General features: G+C 43.7%; 1 protein-coding gene across 2 annotated transcripts in view; it reads left to right on the top strand.

The window, feature by feature from the left end:
* LOC112228410 (unconventional myosin-VIIa-like) overlaps positions 1-18,754 on the top strand; it is an 85,392-nt gene that overhangs the window by 19,285 nt on the left and 47,353 nt on the right. For both annotated transcript variants that reach the window (XM_042309026.1, XM_042309027.1), the window contains exons 3-15: positions 7,622-7,735; positions 8,117-8,269; positions 9,304-9,321; positions 9,959-10,143; positions 10,449-10,570; positions 11,437-11,579; positions 12,048-12,161; positions 12,590-12,743; positions 13,806-13,882; positions 14,014-14,133; positions 14,272-14,414; positions 14,871-15,081; positions 15,625-15,760. In XM_042309026.1, coding sequence (XP_042164960.1) covers positions 7,622-7,735; positions 8,117-8,269; positions 9,304-9,321; positions 9,959-10,143; positions 10,449-10,570; positions 11,437-11,579; positions 12,048-12,161; positions 12,590-12,743; positions 13,806-13,882; positions 14,014-14,133; positions 14,272-14,414; positions 14,871-15,081; positions 15,625-15,760 — 1,690 coding nt within the window. The remainder of the gene's footprint in view (positions 1-7,621; positions 7,736-8,116; positions 8,270-9,303; positions 9,322-9,958; positions 10,144-10,448; positions 10,571-11,436; positions 11,580-12,047; positions 12,162-12,589; positions 12,744-13,805; positions 13,883-14,013; positions 14,134-14,271; positions 14,415-14,870; positions 15,082-15,624; positions 15,761-18,754) is intronic.

The raw sequence follows: 18,754 nt of genomic DNA, 5'->3' as shown, positions 1-18,754 counted from the left end.
CATGCATAAAGCAACTATTTCTGTCTTGCAATCTCTTTCCACCAGGTGTAGCACTTCGATCATCCTTTAAAAACAAGAAATGGACAGTGACGGGGGTAAGGAGGGATACCTAGTCATTGTTTTCGTCATGATTGCATGCGACCATCATTCTCAAAGCCGCTGTTTACTTCTAAGATCACTTTAGCACCGCCCTAAAAACCCGATTCAAATTTGACACAAACCTTCAAATAGGCACATTATATAAACTCTTTATAGTGTTTTATTTACATTTTAGAGGCAATAAGGTGATACGTTGGACAGATCGAGTGAAAAAAAGCAATTTTCCCACACAACATCTCTCCTTATCACTATCATGCATTAGTTTCGCTTCCCCACCCGCCATTTTTAAAAGACCCGACGGGGCTCATTGCCTGCTTGAAATATGCAGAAACGGGCAGTGTTTAGGTCATGTAATTGATTCTGTTGGAAAGGGGAGAAAATGTGCGTTTACAATTTTATTGACATTACAGTTGATCTGGAAGTATTATGTTTTTGGGGCGCTAAAATAAGGGCAATTGTACGGACCAAGGTGATGTACGAGTTTACGTGAGTTTACGTTAAGAGATATGCTGTGAACGACAGTCATTCAAGTTCAGCATAACTAGCAAGCAAAGTGATTCACATTTCTTACTAGTTAACCAAATGACACCTGCCTCTCTAGCTGTAGCCACAGAAAAACAATATGGGTGGGAAAAGTCATCCACTCAACCTCTCGTACAATGACAACATCCTCCCATCAGCTAGCTAGCTAACGTTAGGCTCAGTGATTTTGTCTTGTTAAATAAATAGCTACATAAATAGATAAGCAAGCTTATTAGCCATGTTATGAATGGCAATTGATCATAGCCCTTGCTAGTTTGGTTGTATTGACATTTCCAGTCTTGGTTACATTCGTCTGTTTTTTTCCAAAATATTGAGTCAAAACTGAAACAGTGCATCCCGAATGGCTGGAGGAAGCAAATGTATCAGGCCAGCTGTGATGTACAACCTGATAGCAATATTTGTTGGACTACCAATAAATGTATTGGTGAATTATATGAGTCATGCATTGAAATGCATCCATCTATTCTGCCAACAATGTCATCCTTTCAAATAGAACCTATTTTTAAACCTCTCATGAAGTTGGTTTTGTAGCATAAACTGAGAGTTTGATAGTTTTTACTGATATTATGATATTGCCTGTTTCTTCATATCTGCAAAGTAGTTAAAACGCTATCAGTTCCACTTTAAATGGGCGATAGGTAGCCTAGTGATTAGAGCATTGGGCTAGTAACCGAAAGGTTGCAAGATCCAATCCCCGAGCTGACAAGGTAAAAAGCTGTCGTTCTGCCTCTGAACAAGGCAGTTAACCCACTGTTCCTAGGCCGTCATTGAAAATAAGAATTTGTACTTAACTGACTTGCCTAGTTAAATAGGGGTAAAATAAATAAATAAATATTATAATAAACCACAAGTGTTGCTCGGTTTGTGAATTCTCCAAACAATGTTTACACTTGGAAAATTAGAATAGTATTGGCGGGAGTCAGTGGAAGTAGTGGAGAGAGATGTACAGCGCGTCTTGGCCACACATCCCTCCCCTTATTTGTGGTCTCCGCATTTGAAATTAAGTTCAAGACACGTTCGTTCCACATAAACAGCAACCTCATAAACATTGTCAGGACGTAGCAGTCGTCTCTTCAACTGAAAACATTACGGTACAGTATTTCAACTCACCCCCCTTAAACGCACACAGTACCCAAACTAATGGCAGAATGGCACATCAAATCAAATCAAATTTTATTTGTCACATACACATGGTTAGCAGATGTTAATGCGAGTGTAGCGAAATGCTTGTGCTTCTAGTTCCAACAATGCAGTAATAACCAATGAGAAATCTAACCTAACAATTCCACAACTGCTACCTTATACACACAAGTGTAAAGGGATAAAGAATATGTACATAAAGATATATGAATGAGTGATGGTACAGAACGGCATAGGCAAGATGCAGTAGATGGTATCGAGTACAGTATATACATATGCGATGAGTAACATAGGGTATGTAAACATAAAAATGGCATAGTCTAAAGTGGCTAGTGATACATGTATTACATAAAGATGGCAAGATGCAGTAGATGATATAGAGTACAGTATATACAAATGAGATGAGTAATGTAGGGTATGTAAACATTATACTAAGTGGCATTGTCTAAAGTGGCTAGTGATACATTTTTTTACATCAATTTCCATAAATTTTTCAATTATTAAAGTGGCTGGAGTTGAGTCAGTATGTTGACAGCAGCCACTCAATGTTAGTGGTTGCTGTTTAACAGTCTGATGGCCTTGAGATAGAAGCTGTTTTTCAGTCTCTCTGTCCCTGCTTTGATGCACTTGTACTGACCTCGCCTTCTGGATGATAGCGGGGTGAACAGGCAGTGGCTCGGGTGGTTGTTGTCCTTGATGATCTTTATGGCTTTCCTGTGACATCGGGTGGTGTAGGTGTCCTGGAGGGCAGGTAGTTTGCCCCCGGTGATGCGGTGTGCAGACCTCACTACCCTCTGGAGAGCCTTACGGTTGTGGGCGGAGCAGTTGCCGTACCAGGCGGTGATACAGCCCGACAGGATGCTCTTGATTGTGCATCTGTAGAAGTTTGTGAGTGTTTTTGGTGACAAGCCAAATTTCTTCAGCCCCCTGAGGTTGAAGAGGCGCTGCTGCACCTTCTTCACAACGCTGTCTGTGTGGGTGGACAAATTCAGTTTGTCTGTGATGTCTACGCCGAGGAACGAACTTACTACCCTAATACTGTCCCGTCGATGTGGATAGGGGGGTGCTCCCTCTGCTGTTTCCTGAAGTCCACAATCACCTCCTTTGTTTTGTTGACGTTGAGTGTGAGGTTATTTTCCTGACACCACACTCCGAGGGCCCTCACCTCCTCCCTGTAGGCCGTCTTGTCGTTGTTGGTAATCAAGCCTACCACTGCAGTGTCGTCCGCAAACTTGATGAGTTGGAGGCGTGCATGGCCACGCAGTCGTGGGTGAACAGGGAGTACAGGAGAGGGCTCAGAACGCACCCTTGTGGGGCCCCAGTGTTGAGGATCAGCGGGGTGGAGATGTTGTTACCTACCCTCACCACCTGGGTGAGGCCCGTCAGTCCAGTTGCACCGGGCGGGGTCGAGACCCAGGGTTTGGAGGGTACTATGGTTTTAAATGCTGAGCTGTAGTCGATGAACAGCATTCTCACGTAGGTATTCCTCTTGTCCAGATGGGTTAGGGCATTGTGCAGTGTGGTTGCGATTGCGTCGTCTGTGGACCTATTGGGGTGGTAAGCAAATTGGAGTGGGTCTAGGGTGTCAGGTAGGGTGGAGGTGATATGGTCCTAGACTAGTCTCTCAAAGCACTTCATGATGACGGAAGTGAGTGCTACGGGGCGGTAGTCGTTTAGCTCAGTTACCTTAGCTTTCTTGGGAACAGGAACAATGGTGGCCCTCTTGAAGCATGTGGGAACAGCAGACTGGGATAAGGATTGATTGAATATGTCCGTAAACACACCTGCCAGCTGGTCTGCGCATGCTCTGAGGACCCGGCTGGGGATGGCCGTCTGGGCCTGCAGCCTTGCGAGGGTTAACACGTTTAAATGTTTTACTCACGTCGGCTGAAGTGAAGGAGAGTCCACAGGTTTTGGTAGCGGGCCGTGTCAATGGCACCTCAAAGCGAGCAAAGAAGTTATTTAGTCTGTCTGGGAGCAAGACATCCTGGTCCACGACGGGGCTAGTTTCTTTTTGTAATCCGTGATTGACTGTAGACCCTGCCACATACCTCTTGTGTCTGAGCCGTTGAATTGCAACTCTACTTTGTCTCTATACTGACGCTTAGCTTGTTTGATTGCCTTGCGGAGTTAATAGCTACACTGTTTGAATTCGGTCATGTTTCCGGTCACCTTGCCCGGGTTAAAAGCAGTGGTTTGCGCTTTCAGTTTCGCGCAAATGCTGCCATCAATCTACGGTTTCTGGTTTGGGAACGAGCACTGAGTACATGATACATACTGTATTGACCAACATGTTATGTCCATTTGTTAAATGTAGATTGGCGGAGCAAATAAAGGAAAATCCAGTGGAGGCTCCTAAGAGGAGAAAGGGGTGGACCATCCTCCTCAGTGTATTTCAGATAAATGTAAATTGTTCAACATTAAAAAACGTTATAATTTTTAGATAAAACTATACTAAATATGTTCACGTCACCAAATAATTTATTAAAACACACTGCTTTGCAATTAAGGTCTACAGTAGCCTCAGCAGCACTCTTTGGGGTAGCACCATGGTGTAGCCAGAGGACCGCTAGTTTCCTTCCTCCTCTGGGTACATTGAGTTCAATACAAAACCTAGGAAGCTCATGGTTCTCACCCCGTTCCATAGACTTACACAGTAATTATGACGACATCCGGAGGGCATCCTCCAACCTATCAGAGCTCTTGCAGCATGAACTTACATGTTGTCCACCCAATCAAAGGATCAGAGAATAAAGAAAGTACTGAAAGCATAAGTTACAGCTAGCTAGCAGTGCAGTGCATAAAACGTGGTGCGTAATTGACTCAAAGAGAGAGAAAGACAATTGTTGAACAGTTTTGATCAACTTAATTTCTTAAATTAAAAACAATGAACAGAAAGCTAGCTATATTTCTTTAAACTTTCACTTTCACTTACTTAGCTAGCTAATGCAGCTCAAACAACCAGCTCAACCAGAGAGGTATGCTTTGTTAGCTAGCTGGCTAAGGCTATCCAACACTAGAACTCTTCCAAGTCAAAGTAAGCTTTTGGTTTTAATTAATAAATTAATTAATAAATTTATTTATTTATTTATTGCTACCGGGGCCCGCCGGTGTAAACTGCTTGCTGTACACTGTACTGCATGATTTTAGTGGGTTTACTAACTCGTTAGTTCTAGTAGCTATGTTGACTATGACATTAGTTAATATGGAGACAGTGATGTAGGCTGTGTGTAGCGGTTATGGTATGAAGGTTTGGCTTGGAAAGATTTTTTCACCTGGTCACAGCCAGCTGTTGTGTTGTGCACTGAAGTCCACAAGCGAAGGGAGAAGGTGAGAGGAGGAGAGCGTATAGATGCGAGAATTAATTATACAACAAGTAAAGTGATCATGCTGTTTGTATGTGACTGCTATGAAAGAGAAGTGTGTGCGGGTGATCAGGGGCGTATTCATTCTGTCGATTATGTTGAAAAAACTTTTCTTAAATGGAAGCAAATGAAACATGGATAAACATACCTGAATTTCTCCAATAGAAACTCTCATTTGCAATGGTATAGACTAATGATTACACCCTAGGTCAGCTAGATGCAGGCAAGAGTTTGCAAGGTGGTGTTGAATGTATCACTCTCTGTCACCTTGATTACTAAAACTTTCCTCTCGACCTCTGCACCTACGTTGTAAACTTTAATTTGTAGGTTATAGCAACCTCATGATAGGTATAGGGAAAATTTGAGCGTCATGTAGTAGCCTAAATCTATCGAGCTGGGTGAATGAAATATGAATGACAGTCATCCAATATGCTGTAATAGAAATAAGGCCATGCTCATAAAATGGGACTTTGTTGAAGCAGGTAAGGGAGCATTCTCTCCCGGACAATGCACAGTGGACACCGGGGTGGTTTCCAGACCCCCCAGCAGTGACACAACTTCCGTGCTACACCCAGGAACATTTTGCGGTTCAGTGATTTTCTCTCCAAGCCTACGGAAAGGGTCAGAGCACATGTTCTCCTCTCCAGGCTCCGGAGAGAGCTCTGTCATAGTCAATTTAGTGCCAGTCAATGTCAGGATGAAAACCTCTCACACCCCATCATAGGGAAGACACTCCTGCAGAGTGCGCCCATAGGAACAGCAGAGGAGCAAGAAGGAGACAGTTCGGCCTCCAACATGGTGTCCTCACCAGGGCCCGACTGGTAAACTGGACCCCCACTTATAAATCCAAATCAAACATTACAAGCGGAGGTTTATCATGTTATTCACTTAGCCTTCCACAAAGATGAGAAATGCTTTTTCCTGATTTTTATGGAAACCCAAAGGAGTCATACCTAACCGTCCCAGTGGCTTTCCATAGCTTCCTTAAACACACTGTGACACACTCTGTCCATTGTGCTGAGTCAGCGCAGTGGAGACACAGATTTCTTTTTCACCAACCTGTCACTCAGTCGTTTGAACTTTTTTGCTAAAACTAAGGTGGCACAAGTTTCAACTGAGGGGGCTAAGACCCCTTTAGCCCCCTCGTGGAGCCGGGTACATCTTGAAGTCTGAGACCTTGTGGGAATCTGTGTTAGAGAAAAAGTATGTAGCTATAACAATTTACATTACCCTATACTAGTTATCATCATGATTTCTATAGTTTAGGCCTGTTACCTAGCTAGTTGTTGTCTTGTCCAGCTAACAATAATAGTGCTTGCTAACACTAAGTTAGCTAGTGTTTAGCTACATTGAAAATGAACTAATATTCTTCATAGTCTGTTGACACAAGTGGCTAGCTAGCTAGATAACGTTAACATGCTGGATGTTTCTCATGTAATACCCTTGAGGTATGGATACCTTGAGAACAAGGTTCAGGGAAGATAAGACCATCGAGCCCAGCTAACATTAGCTAGCATGGAAAACGTACTTTCTATCTCCTGTGTTGATGTTTTTGTCTTGTTCACAACACTCTTTCATGGCAGTCTCTCATGTCTGCACACTGACCTTCGCGACACGTGCTTTGCGTACTGTCACATGATGTTAGTCTCAACAAACCCCTCTGAGTGTATTGTGCAGACGCGTAGATGTTGACATGATGCCTTAATTTCTGTGATAAATAAAACATTTCACTGATCCAACAGTGGAACCCTTGCAAGGTTACATGATGGAATAAGAGTTTGTCCTATGAACATTTTAAGTGCATTTATAAAAACCATTATTTAACCAAGATTAATAGGCTTACAATTTGTCACGCATGAATGACTATCTCACAATTTTAACCATAACTGTTTATTAATGTGTCTAATAATGTTTCATTTATGGTTAAGTAAATGCATGGTTAATTTATTTAATAATTGAAAGTATTTTTTGATGTCAACCATTTGCGAACTCGTTCATGCCATCGGGCCTGGGCATCAGACTCCAGAGCCCTTTATTACAGAATTGTGTCAATGAGGTGGTCGGTTTTATTAAATTAACTAACACTCTTCACGTGGTTTGTGCAGGCTGAAATGTGCAGGCTGAAATATGGTGCGTTGGGATATGGTTGGGAAGCTATTGGAAACTTTAACATTTTTAACAAGCATGGTAACAAGCATTTGTTTTTACACCTCTGTAATTAGACTGTAGTTACCTCCAGTAACATGTTGTTATTACAGTTTAACTATGTATTATTACAATTAATTACAATACTTGATACAGGGTAATTCCATATGGAATTACACTGTAATAAGGCCCCTTAAAATGAAACATTATCGAGAAAATCTTTGTATGGGACTGCAGCTCTTGAAAAAAAACTAGCACATTTAACTTGCTGAAGGAGTTTTCTGAGAATTCCTTCCTGATTGCTGATTGTGTTTGTGGTTGCTTTCTAGGGGGACTATGTCTGGTTGGACCTTAAGACAGGCCGGGAGTTCGATGTCCCAGTGGGAGCCGTGCTCAAGCTCTGTGACTCGGGACAGATCCAGGTGCTGGATGACGAGGGGAGGGTAAGTCCACTCGAGATGAGACGTTGACAGGATGTTGACACTACTTTGACAAGACGACGAGACATTAACAAGATTTTGATGAACAAGACTTTGGCCCTGTTCAAATGCATCCCTCCTTCCTCCCGTCCTTGAAGTAATCATGACATGACATTATTGGTAAAAGCAATGCCATGGAAAGCTTGCCTACACCTATCCATTCATGATTCATGTTTTATCAGTGATTACTTAATGGAAGGAAGAAAGCAAGGAAGGGGAAGGAACGGAGGATGCATTCAAACAGGGCCTTAAGCTTACTCTAACAAGCCCACATGGACGCACAGTAGCCTATGACACCATAGTTCCTCAATGGCTGTGACTGTACTGTAACTGTTCTCCCATCAGGAGCACTGGATCTCGCCCCAGAATGCCACCAACATTAAGCCCATGCACCCCACCTCCATCCACGGTGTGGAGGATATGATCCGCCTGGGAGACCTCAACGAGGCTGGCATCCTGCGGAACTTGCTCATCCGCTACAACGAGCGTGTCATCTATGTGAGTCCCCCCTGCAATACTTGCTGCTCGCTTTGGTACCACTACAAGACCATCATTTTCAGTGGTGTAAAGTACTTGTGTAAAAATACTTTAAAGTACTACTTAAGTCATTTTTTTTGTATCTATACTTTACTTTACTATTGATATTTGAAAATGGTCCAATTCACAAATTTATCAAGAGAACATCCCTGGTCATCCGTATTGCCTCTGATCTGGTGGACTCACTAAACACAAATGCTTCATTTGTAAATTGAGTATGCCCCTGACTGTCCGCAAAAAATGTATATATATAAAGTTATGACGTCTGGTTTGCCTAATATAAGAAATATGAAATGATTTATGCTTTTACTTTTTCTTTTGATATTTAAGTATATTTTTGCAATTACTATACACTTACTTTTGATACTTAAGTATACTTAAAACCAAATACTTTTAGACTTTTTCTGAAGTAATATTTTACTGGGTGACTTCTAATTTTACTTGAGTAATTTTCTATCTTTACAATTGTATGACAAATGGATACTTTTCCACCATTGATAATTTTACAGCATATGAGTCCTTCAAATAACAAGGAAGTATGGTTTAGAACATATTCTATGAAACATAGTGACCTTGTTTAGTAACATGTTGTCATGTTGTTGATTGACTGTTATAGGGTTTTCCTTGTCTGTGTGGTTATTTGACTTACTTTCTTGGTTATACTGGCATGTTAGTTCCCCTGGCCTCCACAACCCCCCCAACACCACTGGTTCCTTATCTTCCCTGCCTGGCTGTGGCTCAATAGTTTGAACCAGCTTCTTCTCCTCATATCCTTTCCTCAGTATCACTGCTCTGGCAGGACACATGATGGAAACGTGTTCAGTCTGTTGTGATATATGTGGTACGGGTGGTTAAGGAAGCTGTTATAGAGTATTGAGACCTAGCCCTTGTATGTCCTCCCCAGTCGGTCCCTCATCAACTTGTGCCTGTTTTGTGCTTTTTCCTTATACCTCTTTCCTCTCCCTCTTCATCCCCCTCCCTATCTCTCTGTATAGACAAATTGTGGGGGAAGGGTGAGTACAAACTACAGAGACAAGCATGCTCTTTCCTATTTCTTTTTTTAAAAGCTAAAAAGGAACATGCTAACAAGCTAGCCCATGACATTAATGCTAGCACTTCTACTACTTTCCTTTTCTTTGCTGTCACTGAATGAATGGCTATATATAATCTCTGCTAGGCTGAAGGCCAAGCTCTGCTTCGTGCTTAACCTTTGATCCAGCTTGTTACATGTGCTTTGACCATCAAAGTGGAAATGTTCAACACACATGAACTTTTAGAACACACCACAGCTTTGGCCTGCAGGCTTGGAAGTACAACAAATCATGGGTTATTATGACTGATTATTATGTTTAGATTATGCACATTAAGGGGATTTTCAATCTCAACTTCCAATGATTTTGTAGTTCTGAATTTAAATGATCAATCTTCATCAGGTTCACAATACATTATCTCAGTGATCACGAGCCCAGTGACTAGCCTAATCACAATCCCAGTGAATGAAAGTGACAAATTGTGCTATCGCTAGCAACAAATCATGCTATCACTAGCGACAAATCAAGTTATCGCCAAATCCTCAGGGAGAACATGGTTGCCCTCATCTTGGCATGAACCTTGACCATTTCACCTTTTGACTTTGACCTCTCCCTGCAGACTTACACAGGGTCGATTCTGGTGGCGGTAAACCCTTACCAGCTGCTGCCAATCTACACTCCAGACCAGATCCGCCTGTACACCAATAAGAAGATTGGGGAGATGCCACCTCACATCTTTGCCATAGCAGACAACTGCTACTTCAACATGCAGAGGAACAACAAGGACCAGTGCTGCATCATCAGGTTAGTGTATTTGTGCGTGCGTGTGTGTGTGAGTGTGTGCGCATTTGGGTTTCACTATTTAAGTGAGCATGTGTTTGAGTTGCTGTATTTACATGTGTGTATGCGTGCGTGCGTGCGTGCGTGCATGTCTGTCTGTCTGTCTGTCTGTCTGTCTGTCTGTCTGTCTGTCTGTCTGTCTGTCTGTCTGTCTGTCTGTCTGTCTGTCTGTCTGTCTGTCTGTCTGTCTGTCTGTCTGTCTGTCTGTCTGTCTGTCTGTCTGTCTGCTTCTATACATAAAATATTGCATCTCCTCCTGTGTTCCTCAGTGGTGAGTCTGGGGCAGGTAAGACAGAGAGCACCAAGTTGATCCTGCAGTTCCTGGCAGCCATCAGTGGACAACACTCCTGGATTGAGCAACAGGTCCTGGAGGCCAACCCCATACTGGAAGGTCAGACTCAACATTGAGATGAGACACTAGAATGGGCTATTTATTAATGGCAGCCATCTTGGTCAAATTCCAAACCAGTTTAATTGAAAACATTTCCTGACCAAGATGGCCGTCTTGTAGTTATGTTTCCATGGATGCCAATGTCCATACCAGTATTCTATTGAATTTTGTGAGACTAACCACAGTATATCCACTCAGCAGCACTGATGAAATGTAATAGCTAGGGTGCTTGCTGTCTGTCGCTGCCTTAGCCAACTTGCCCTCATGTTACTTGGCAAGGCAAATGTGGTGTTGTGTAGAATACAGAGATACTGTACACTTGCTCCAAGCTACCTCAGGGGCAGGTTTGTTTAAAAAAAATAACTGTAGGCTAGAATCACAGAGGCTGTGTAGGAAAAGCTGAACTTGGGATGCATTCTTCAAAGAGTCCTTAAAAGACAGATTCATGACTTGCGTTCTTTCCCTGGAACAAGTACAGGGGTGAAGGAAACACCCTCCAGGCCAAGAATAGTGATCTGACAATTTGGTGTACAGCTTAAGTCAGGCAGGGCATTCATTCACCTCTCTATGCCAAGCTGGCATTAACACCTGGTGTGACCCGGAAATAACACAACAATTGGGCCTCCTATCCATGTCTAAAGCCTCATTTGCACGTTCTGAAGTTTCCGTCTGTGCATTCTACATGTGGACTGTATTAGCTATGTCTCTCTAAGCTAATGTGACTATCTGACCAGGGTTGGAAACCCTGGTGTACTGCATGCCACAATACTCTTCAGGTCTCAGGCAAGGTGATTCATCATGTGAGCATTGTTCACTGAACTGCGTCTGTTACACTAAGTCTGGACTTTAATCTTTCATCCCTGCAGCGTTCGGGAATGCTAAGACCATCCGGAATGACAACTCCAGTCGCTTTGGGAAATACATCGACATCCACTTTAACAAGAGAGGTGCAATCGAGGGGGCAAAGATAGAACAGTATCTTCTGGAGAAGTCCCGAGTCTGCAGACAGGTAAGGGTCCAGGGGGGAAGGGCTATAGGGTCTGCAGACAGGTAAGGGTCCAGGGAGAGGGGCTATAGGGTCCAGGGGGGCTATAGGGTTTGTAGACAGGTAAGGATCCAGGGGGAAGGGCTATAGGGTCTGCAGACAGGTAAGGGTCCAGGGGGAGGGGCTATAGGGTTTGCAGACAGGTACGGGTCCAGGGGGAGGGGCTATAGGGTTTGCAGACAGGTAAGGGTCCAGGGGAGGGGCTATAGGGTCTGCAGACAGGTACGGGTCCAGGGAGAGGGGCTATAGGGTCTGCAGACAGGTACGGGTCCAGGGGGAGGGGCTATAGGGTCCGGGGGGAGGGGCTATAGAGTGGAATAGAACAGTACATACTGGAGAAGTCTTGAGTTTGCAGACAGTTTCCCGTTTTGACAGTTTTCTTTTGTTTTGTACCCTATGAACTCGACCCTGCTGTGTTATTCTCTCCTCCAGGCTGCGGATGAGAGGAACTATCACATCTTCTACTGTATGTTGCGGGGCATGGCCCCAGAGCTGAAGACCAAGCTGGGCCTGGGCCTAGCCACTGACTACTCCTACCTCACCATGGTGAGTAGTGGGTGTGAGCGGGGGCTGTGTGCATGCGTCTAGCTCCTATTGTATATGTGTATACCGGTGTGTGTGTGTGCGTGCATGTGTTTATTTATATAACTCACAGTATATATCAAATCCAATGTTATTTGTCACGTACACAGTATACAGCAGGTATAAAAGGTGCAGCAAAATGCTCATGTACTAACTCCCTCAATATTGCAGTACAATAACCAATATCAATAGTAAAGAGTTGAATAAAAAATAATGGCCATGATGACCTAAAGGATTCCTCCAGCAGCAGCATGAAGGTGCTGATGTTCACAGAGACAGAGAACTGGGAGATCTCCAAACTACTGGCGTCCATCCTGCGCATGGGCAAAAATGAATGTACTATACAGTATAGATAATGAATGGCTATACATTATGTGTATGTCCCTCTCCAGGGGAACTGTACAAAATGTGATGGCCGTGATGACCTAAAGGATTACTCCAGCATCCTGTCGGCCATGAAGGTGCTGATGTTCACAGAGACAGAGAACTGGGAGATCTCCAAACTACTGGCTGCCATCCTGCACATGGGCAACCTGCGCTACGAGGGTGGGCAGAGGTGGCCATTTTGGAAAGAGAGTGTTGAAGCACAATACAATACCTTCAAACTCGACACAGGAGCTGGGCAACTATATATAAAACAGGCTTATGTTCATGCACTGTTTGCTGCTCCCACAAGAGATCTTTTAAATATTGAAAGTGTTATAAAAGATCACTTGTGGAGCAGCAAAAGTGAGGGGATTTGACCCTTGAGGAAGTTGTTAATCCCTGTCTTGTTCTCTCTTGAATTTGGTTCCAGGTTTACAGAGGGGTAGTCTTCCAAAACTGACACATGACTACAAGTTAGCTATTGAGTTAGAATTTATAAATGCACTTGGATAATTTACTTACATAATTGACTTGAAGGGTTTAATTCCAAAACACTATATATCCATTTTCAGAAATGTTGGTAAATTAGATTGCTTAAAGAAATTATGAAAGAGATTGGTGTTTTTTCACTAACTAATCATGGCATAGGGATGTTCAATGACAGACATGTATTTGTTAAAATCACTTGATGGTTTCAATTCAGAGAGACAAATGATCATGTTTTGTTGCAAAACAATATATATCCTAGTACTGCTAGGTTTTACATAGCTAAATGTGATAAATAACTACATTTGTAATAAAGAACTGTACAAATGATACATTTGTGTAATCAATAAAATGTGTATATTTTTTATGAATCAATACAATAACATAAGATCCTTATGTTAAATATTTACAATTTAGTTGTTTAGCGAATGCTCTTATTCAGAGCAACTTACAGTAAGTGCACTCATCTTAGGTGAGACAACCACAAATCACAGTGAAATATACAAGATACGAACATTCCATTCCAGCTAAACAATTGATATATAGCGTTTTACAACAAAAACCCATTTTAATACACATCTGAAATGTAGAAATAAGAAATCTGAGAACAGTAATATTTTACACAAACATGAAGGTACCCATAAGAAATCATTTGGGATGAAAAAATACAGATGTGGTGGATATAGCGTTTTGGAACAAAACTCTTGACTTGCTTTCCCCCTTTTCTCCCCCTTGCAAACACATACACTCCAACAGCCCATACCTATGACAACCTGGATGCCTGTGTGGTGGTGCAATCTCCAGACCTGTCCACTGCTGCATCTCTGATGGAGGTGGGTAGTAGTAACTTACCTGTACACCATCTCTGTGCTGGGCTTGTGCTGTAGAGTTCATCACAGTGTCTGAGTATTGTATTGTTGTACTCTACTACAGTATGTTGTTGTGTTGTTGTATTGTTATGTAGGTGGACTCTAAGGACGTGATGTCATGTCTGACCACACGTACCCTGATCACCCGGGGCGAGAGTGTGTCCACTCCCCTCAGCATGGAACAGGGCCTGGACGTCAGAAACGCCTTCGTCAAGGTCAGGACCCTCACACACACGCATGCAATGGAACACGCACACATTTTAGTATCAAAGTGAGAACATACACACACTCTCACACACACACACTACTAAATCTGTTCCTTCACAGAAGGTTAATGTTCCCTCCTGTCCCAGGGTATCTATGGGAGGCTGTTTGTGTGGATCGTGGACAAGATCAACGCGGCCATCTTTAGACCTCCGTCCTGTGAGAGTAAGATCGTAAGGAGGTCCATCGGCCTGCTTGACATCTTCGGCTTTGAGAACTTTACTGTCAACAGGTGGGTCCTCTCACTGACCCAAGCTTTGTGGATGTTGTAGTCCTTTGTTTAAAATTCTAAAGTCTAAAAGCTTTGTTGTCCATTTAGGGTACATTAGAACTGAACATGACATACCATGACATAATCATAATCATCTCTGTTGAAAAATTGGATGACAATAGTATGTGCCCGACTAAAGTCAGGCTAAAGTCGACAGCCTCTTTATTTGATTTGGCGGTTGACATGCTCACTGCATTTTTTACCAGTATAGCTGAACTTGATTGTCTGTCCAGTGACCAGCTCTGGCTACATTCCTTCCCTGTTGCTTTGAGAAGCTGTGCATCAATTTTTCCAACGATAACCACACACAACCTCACACACTGACACGTTTTACTATCAAAGTGAGGACACACACACACCCCTAAATGAATTGGCTGCAGAATGACCCGCTCTCGCTATGTTCCTTCTTCCCTGAAGCTTTGAGCAGCTGTGCATCAACTTTGCCAATGAGAACCTGCAGCAGTTCTTTGTGAGGCATGTGTTCAAGCTGGAGCAGGAGGAGTACAACCTGGAGGACATCAACTGGCAACATATCGAGTTCACCGACAACCAGGATGCTCTGGATATGATCGCCAATAAACCCATGAACATCATATCTCTCATAGATGAGGAGAGCAAGTTCCCCAAGGTACAGTACCAATATGGCACCTTACCATTGTCGGTCAATTCATATTCATATTGAGTTTAGGTATTGTAAGAGGGGGTGGACAGTTACAGGCACTATAACGGGTTTTTTTAAAACCCTGTAACAAGGTACCGATTTTGTGACAGATTATCGCTAGGGGTCATGCAGAGAGGATTGTCGTATTGCATAGCAAGACCACTGTGCAACTAAACATTTAAATTGTAACCTGATTATGACTTTGCCCTTGAATGGGTTATAAAGTGCTATTGAATTGTATTTGTTTGTGGTCACAAACTTTAAGGGTGCGTCCAAGATAGCACCCTAATCCTTAGCACCATAATAATATAATATATACCATTTACCAATCACTTTTATCCAAAGCAGCTTACATGCATACATTTTACGTACGGGTGGTCCTGGGAATCAAACCCACTATCCTGATGTTGCAAGCGCAATGCTCTACCAACTGAACTACATAGGACCATATAGGGAAGAGGTTATAATTTCAGACGCAGCCTAAATGTTTTTTCTGTCTGTGTCTCTCAGGGAACAGACGCCACCATGTTGTATAAACTCAACTCTCAGCACAAACTCAACACCAACTACCACCCTCCTAAGAACACCTACATGACCCAGTTTGGCATCCAGCACTTTGCTGGGGTGGTCCATTACGAGACCAGAGGTAAGCCTATTCTAAGGCATTGGTTCATACTCAACCCAATGCTTACATGTTTACCTCTAAGTCATTGCAATTATATAAGAAAGTCACCAATGCTCCATGTAGTAGGATTTGGTTGGTTCATGGTCAGAAGAAAAAGTATTGAATTCCAGCAAATCTACTAGTTGGTCAAATGCTCAATATCAAATCAAGCCCTAGCCCCTACACCATAGATAGGATCTGTCTGGTGTAACCCATAGCCCCTACACCATAGAAAGGATCTGTCAGGTGTAACCCATAGCCCCTACACCATAGATAGTATCTGTCAGGTGTAACCCATAGCCCCTACACCATAGAAAGGATCTGTCAGGTGTAACCCATAGCCCCTACACCATAGAAAGGATCTGACAGGTGTAACCCATAGCCCCTACACCATAGATAGGATCTGTCAGGTGTAACCCATAGCCCCTACACCATAGATAGGATCTGTCAGGTGTAACCCATAGCCCCTACACCATAGATAGGATCTGTCAGGTGTAACCCATAGCCCCTACACCATAGATAGGATTTGATTTGATTTGATTTGATTTGTCAGGTGTAACCCATAGCCCCTACACCATAGATAGGATCTGTCAGGTGTAACCCATAGCCCCTACACCATAGATAGGATCTGTCAGGTGTAACCCATAGCCCCTACACCATAGATAGAATCTGTCAGGTGTAACCCATAGCCCCTACACCATAGATAGCATCTGTCAGGTGTAACCCATAGCCCCTACACCATAGAAAGGATCTGTCAGGAAGAACTCCTACCCCTACACCATAGATAGGATCTGTCAGGAGGAACTCCTAGCCCCTACACCATGGATAGGATCTGTCAGGTGTAACCCATAGCCCCTACACCATAGATATGATCTGTCTGGTATAACCCATAGCCCCTATACCATAGATAGGATCTGTCAGGTGTAACCCCTACACCATAGATAGGATCTGTCAGGAGGAACACCTAGCCCCTACACCATAGATAGGATCTGTCAGGAGGAACTCCTAGCCCCTACACCATAGATAGGATCTGTCAGGAGGAACTCCTAGACCCTACACCATAGATAGGATCTGTCAGGAGGAACTCCTAGCCCCTACACCATAGAAAAGATCTGTCAGGAGGAACTCCTAGCCCCTACACCATAGAAAGGATCTGTCAGGAGGAACTCCTAGCCCCTACACCATAGATAGGATCTGTCAGGAGGAACTCCTAGCCCCTACACCATAGATAGGATCTGTCAGGAGGAACTCCTAGCCCCTACACCATAGATAGGATCTGTCAGGTGTAAACTCTGTCAGGTGTAACCCATAGCCCCTACACCATAGAAAGGATCTGTCAGGTGTAACCCATAGCCCCTACACCATAGATAGGATCTGTCAGGAGGAACTCCTAGCCCCTACACCATAGATAGGATCTGGCAGGGTTAACCCATAGCCCCTACACCATAGATAGGATATGTCAGGAGGAACTCCTAGCCCCTACACCATAGAAAGGATCTGGCAGGAGGAACTCCTAGCCCCTACACCATAGATAGGATCTGTCAGGTGTAACCCCTACACCATAGATAGGATCTGGCAGGGTTAACCCATAGCCCCTACACCATAGATAGAATCTGTCAGGTGTAACCCCTACACCATAGATAGGATCTGTCAGGTGTAACCCCTACACCATAGATCAGGATCTGTCAGGTGTAACCCATAGCCCCTACACCATAGGTAGGATCTGTCAGGTGTAACCCCTACACCATAGATAGGATCTGTCAGGTGTAACCCCTACACCATAGATAGGATCTGGCAGGTGTAACCCCTACACCATAGATAGAATCTGGCAGGTGTAACCCCTACACCATAGATAGGATCTGGCAGGAGGAACCCATAGCCCCTACACCATAGATAGGATCTGTCAGGTGTAACCCCTACACCATAGATAGGATCTGGCAGGAGGAACCCATAGCCCCTACACCATAGATAGGATCTGTCAGGTGTAACCCATAGCCCCTACACCATTGGGTAGGATCTGTCAGGTGTAACCCATAGCCCCTACACCATAGATAGGATCTGTCAGGTGTAACCCATAGCCCCTACACCATGGATAGGATCTGTCAGGTGTAACCCATAGCCCCTACACCATAGAAAGGATCTGTCAGGTGTAACCCATAGCCCCTACACCATAGATAGGATCTGTCAGGTGTAACCCATAGCCCCTACACCATAGAAAGGATCTGTCAGGTGTAACCCATAGCCCCTACACCATAGATAGGATCTGGATCTGGATCAGGATCTGTGGTGTAACCCATAGCCCCTACACCATAGAAATGATCTGTCAGGTGTAACCCATAGCCCCTACACCATAGATAGGATCTGTCAGGTGTAACCCATAGCCCCACCATACACCATAGAATTGAGGATCTGTCAGGAGGAACTCCTAGCCCCTAACCATAGATAGGATCTGGCAGATAGGATCTGTCAGGTGTAACCCATAGCCCCTACACCATAGATAGGATCTGTCAGGTGTAACCCATAGCCCCTACACCATAGAAGGATCTGTCAGGTGTCTGATAGGATCTGTCAGGTGTAACCCATCATAGGATCTGTCAGGTGTAACCCATAGCCCCTACACCATAGAAAGGATCTGTCAGGTGTAACCCCCCCTACACCATAGAAAGGATCTGTCAGGTGTAACCCATAGCCCCTACACCATAGATAGGATCTGTCAGGAGGAACTCCTAGCCCCTACACCATAGATAGGATCTGGCAGGGTTAACCCATAGCCCCTACACCATAGATAGGATCTGTCAGGTGTAACCCCTACACCAGAGATAGGATCTGTCAGGTGTAACCCCTACACCATAGATAGGATATGTCAGGAGGAACTCCTAGCCCCTACACCATAGAAAGGATCTGGCAGGAGGAACTCCTAGCCCCTACACCATAGATAGGATCTGTCAGGTGTAACCCCTACACCATAGATAGGAT

Source organism: Oncorhynchus tshawytscha, linkage group LG30 (assembly GCF_018296145.1).
Source record: "Oncorhynchus tshawytscha isolate Ot180627B linkage group LG30, Otsh_v2.0, whole genome shotgun sequence".
NCBI lineage: Eukaryota > Metazoa > Chordata > Actinopteri > Salmoniformes > Salmonidae > Oncorhynchus > Oncorhynchus tshawytscha.
The sequence above is the reverse complement of the archived record's forward strand: the minus strand, read 5'-3'. Positions and strand labels throughout refer to the sequence as shown.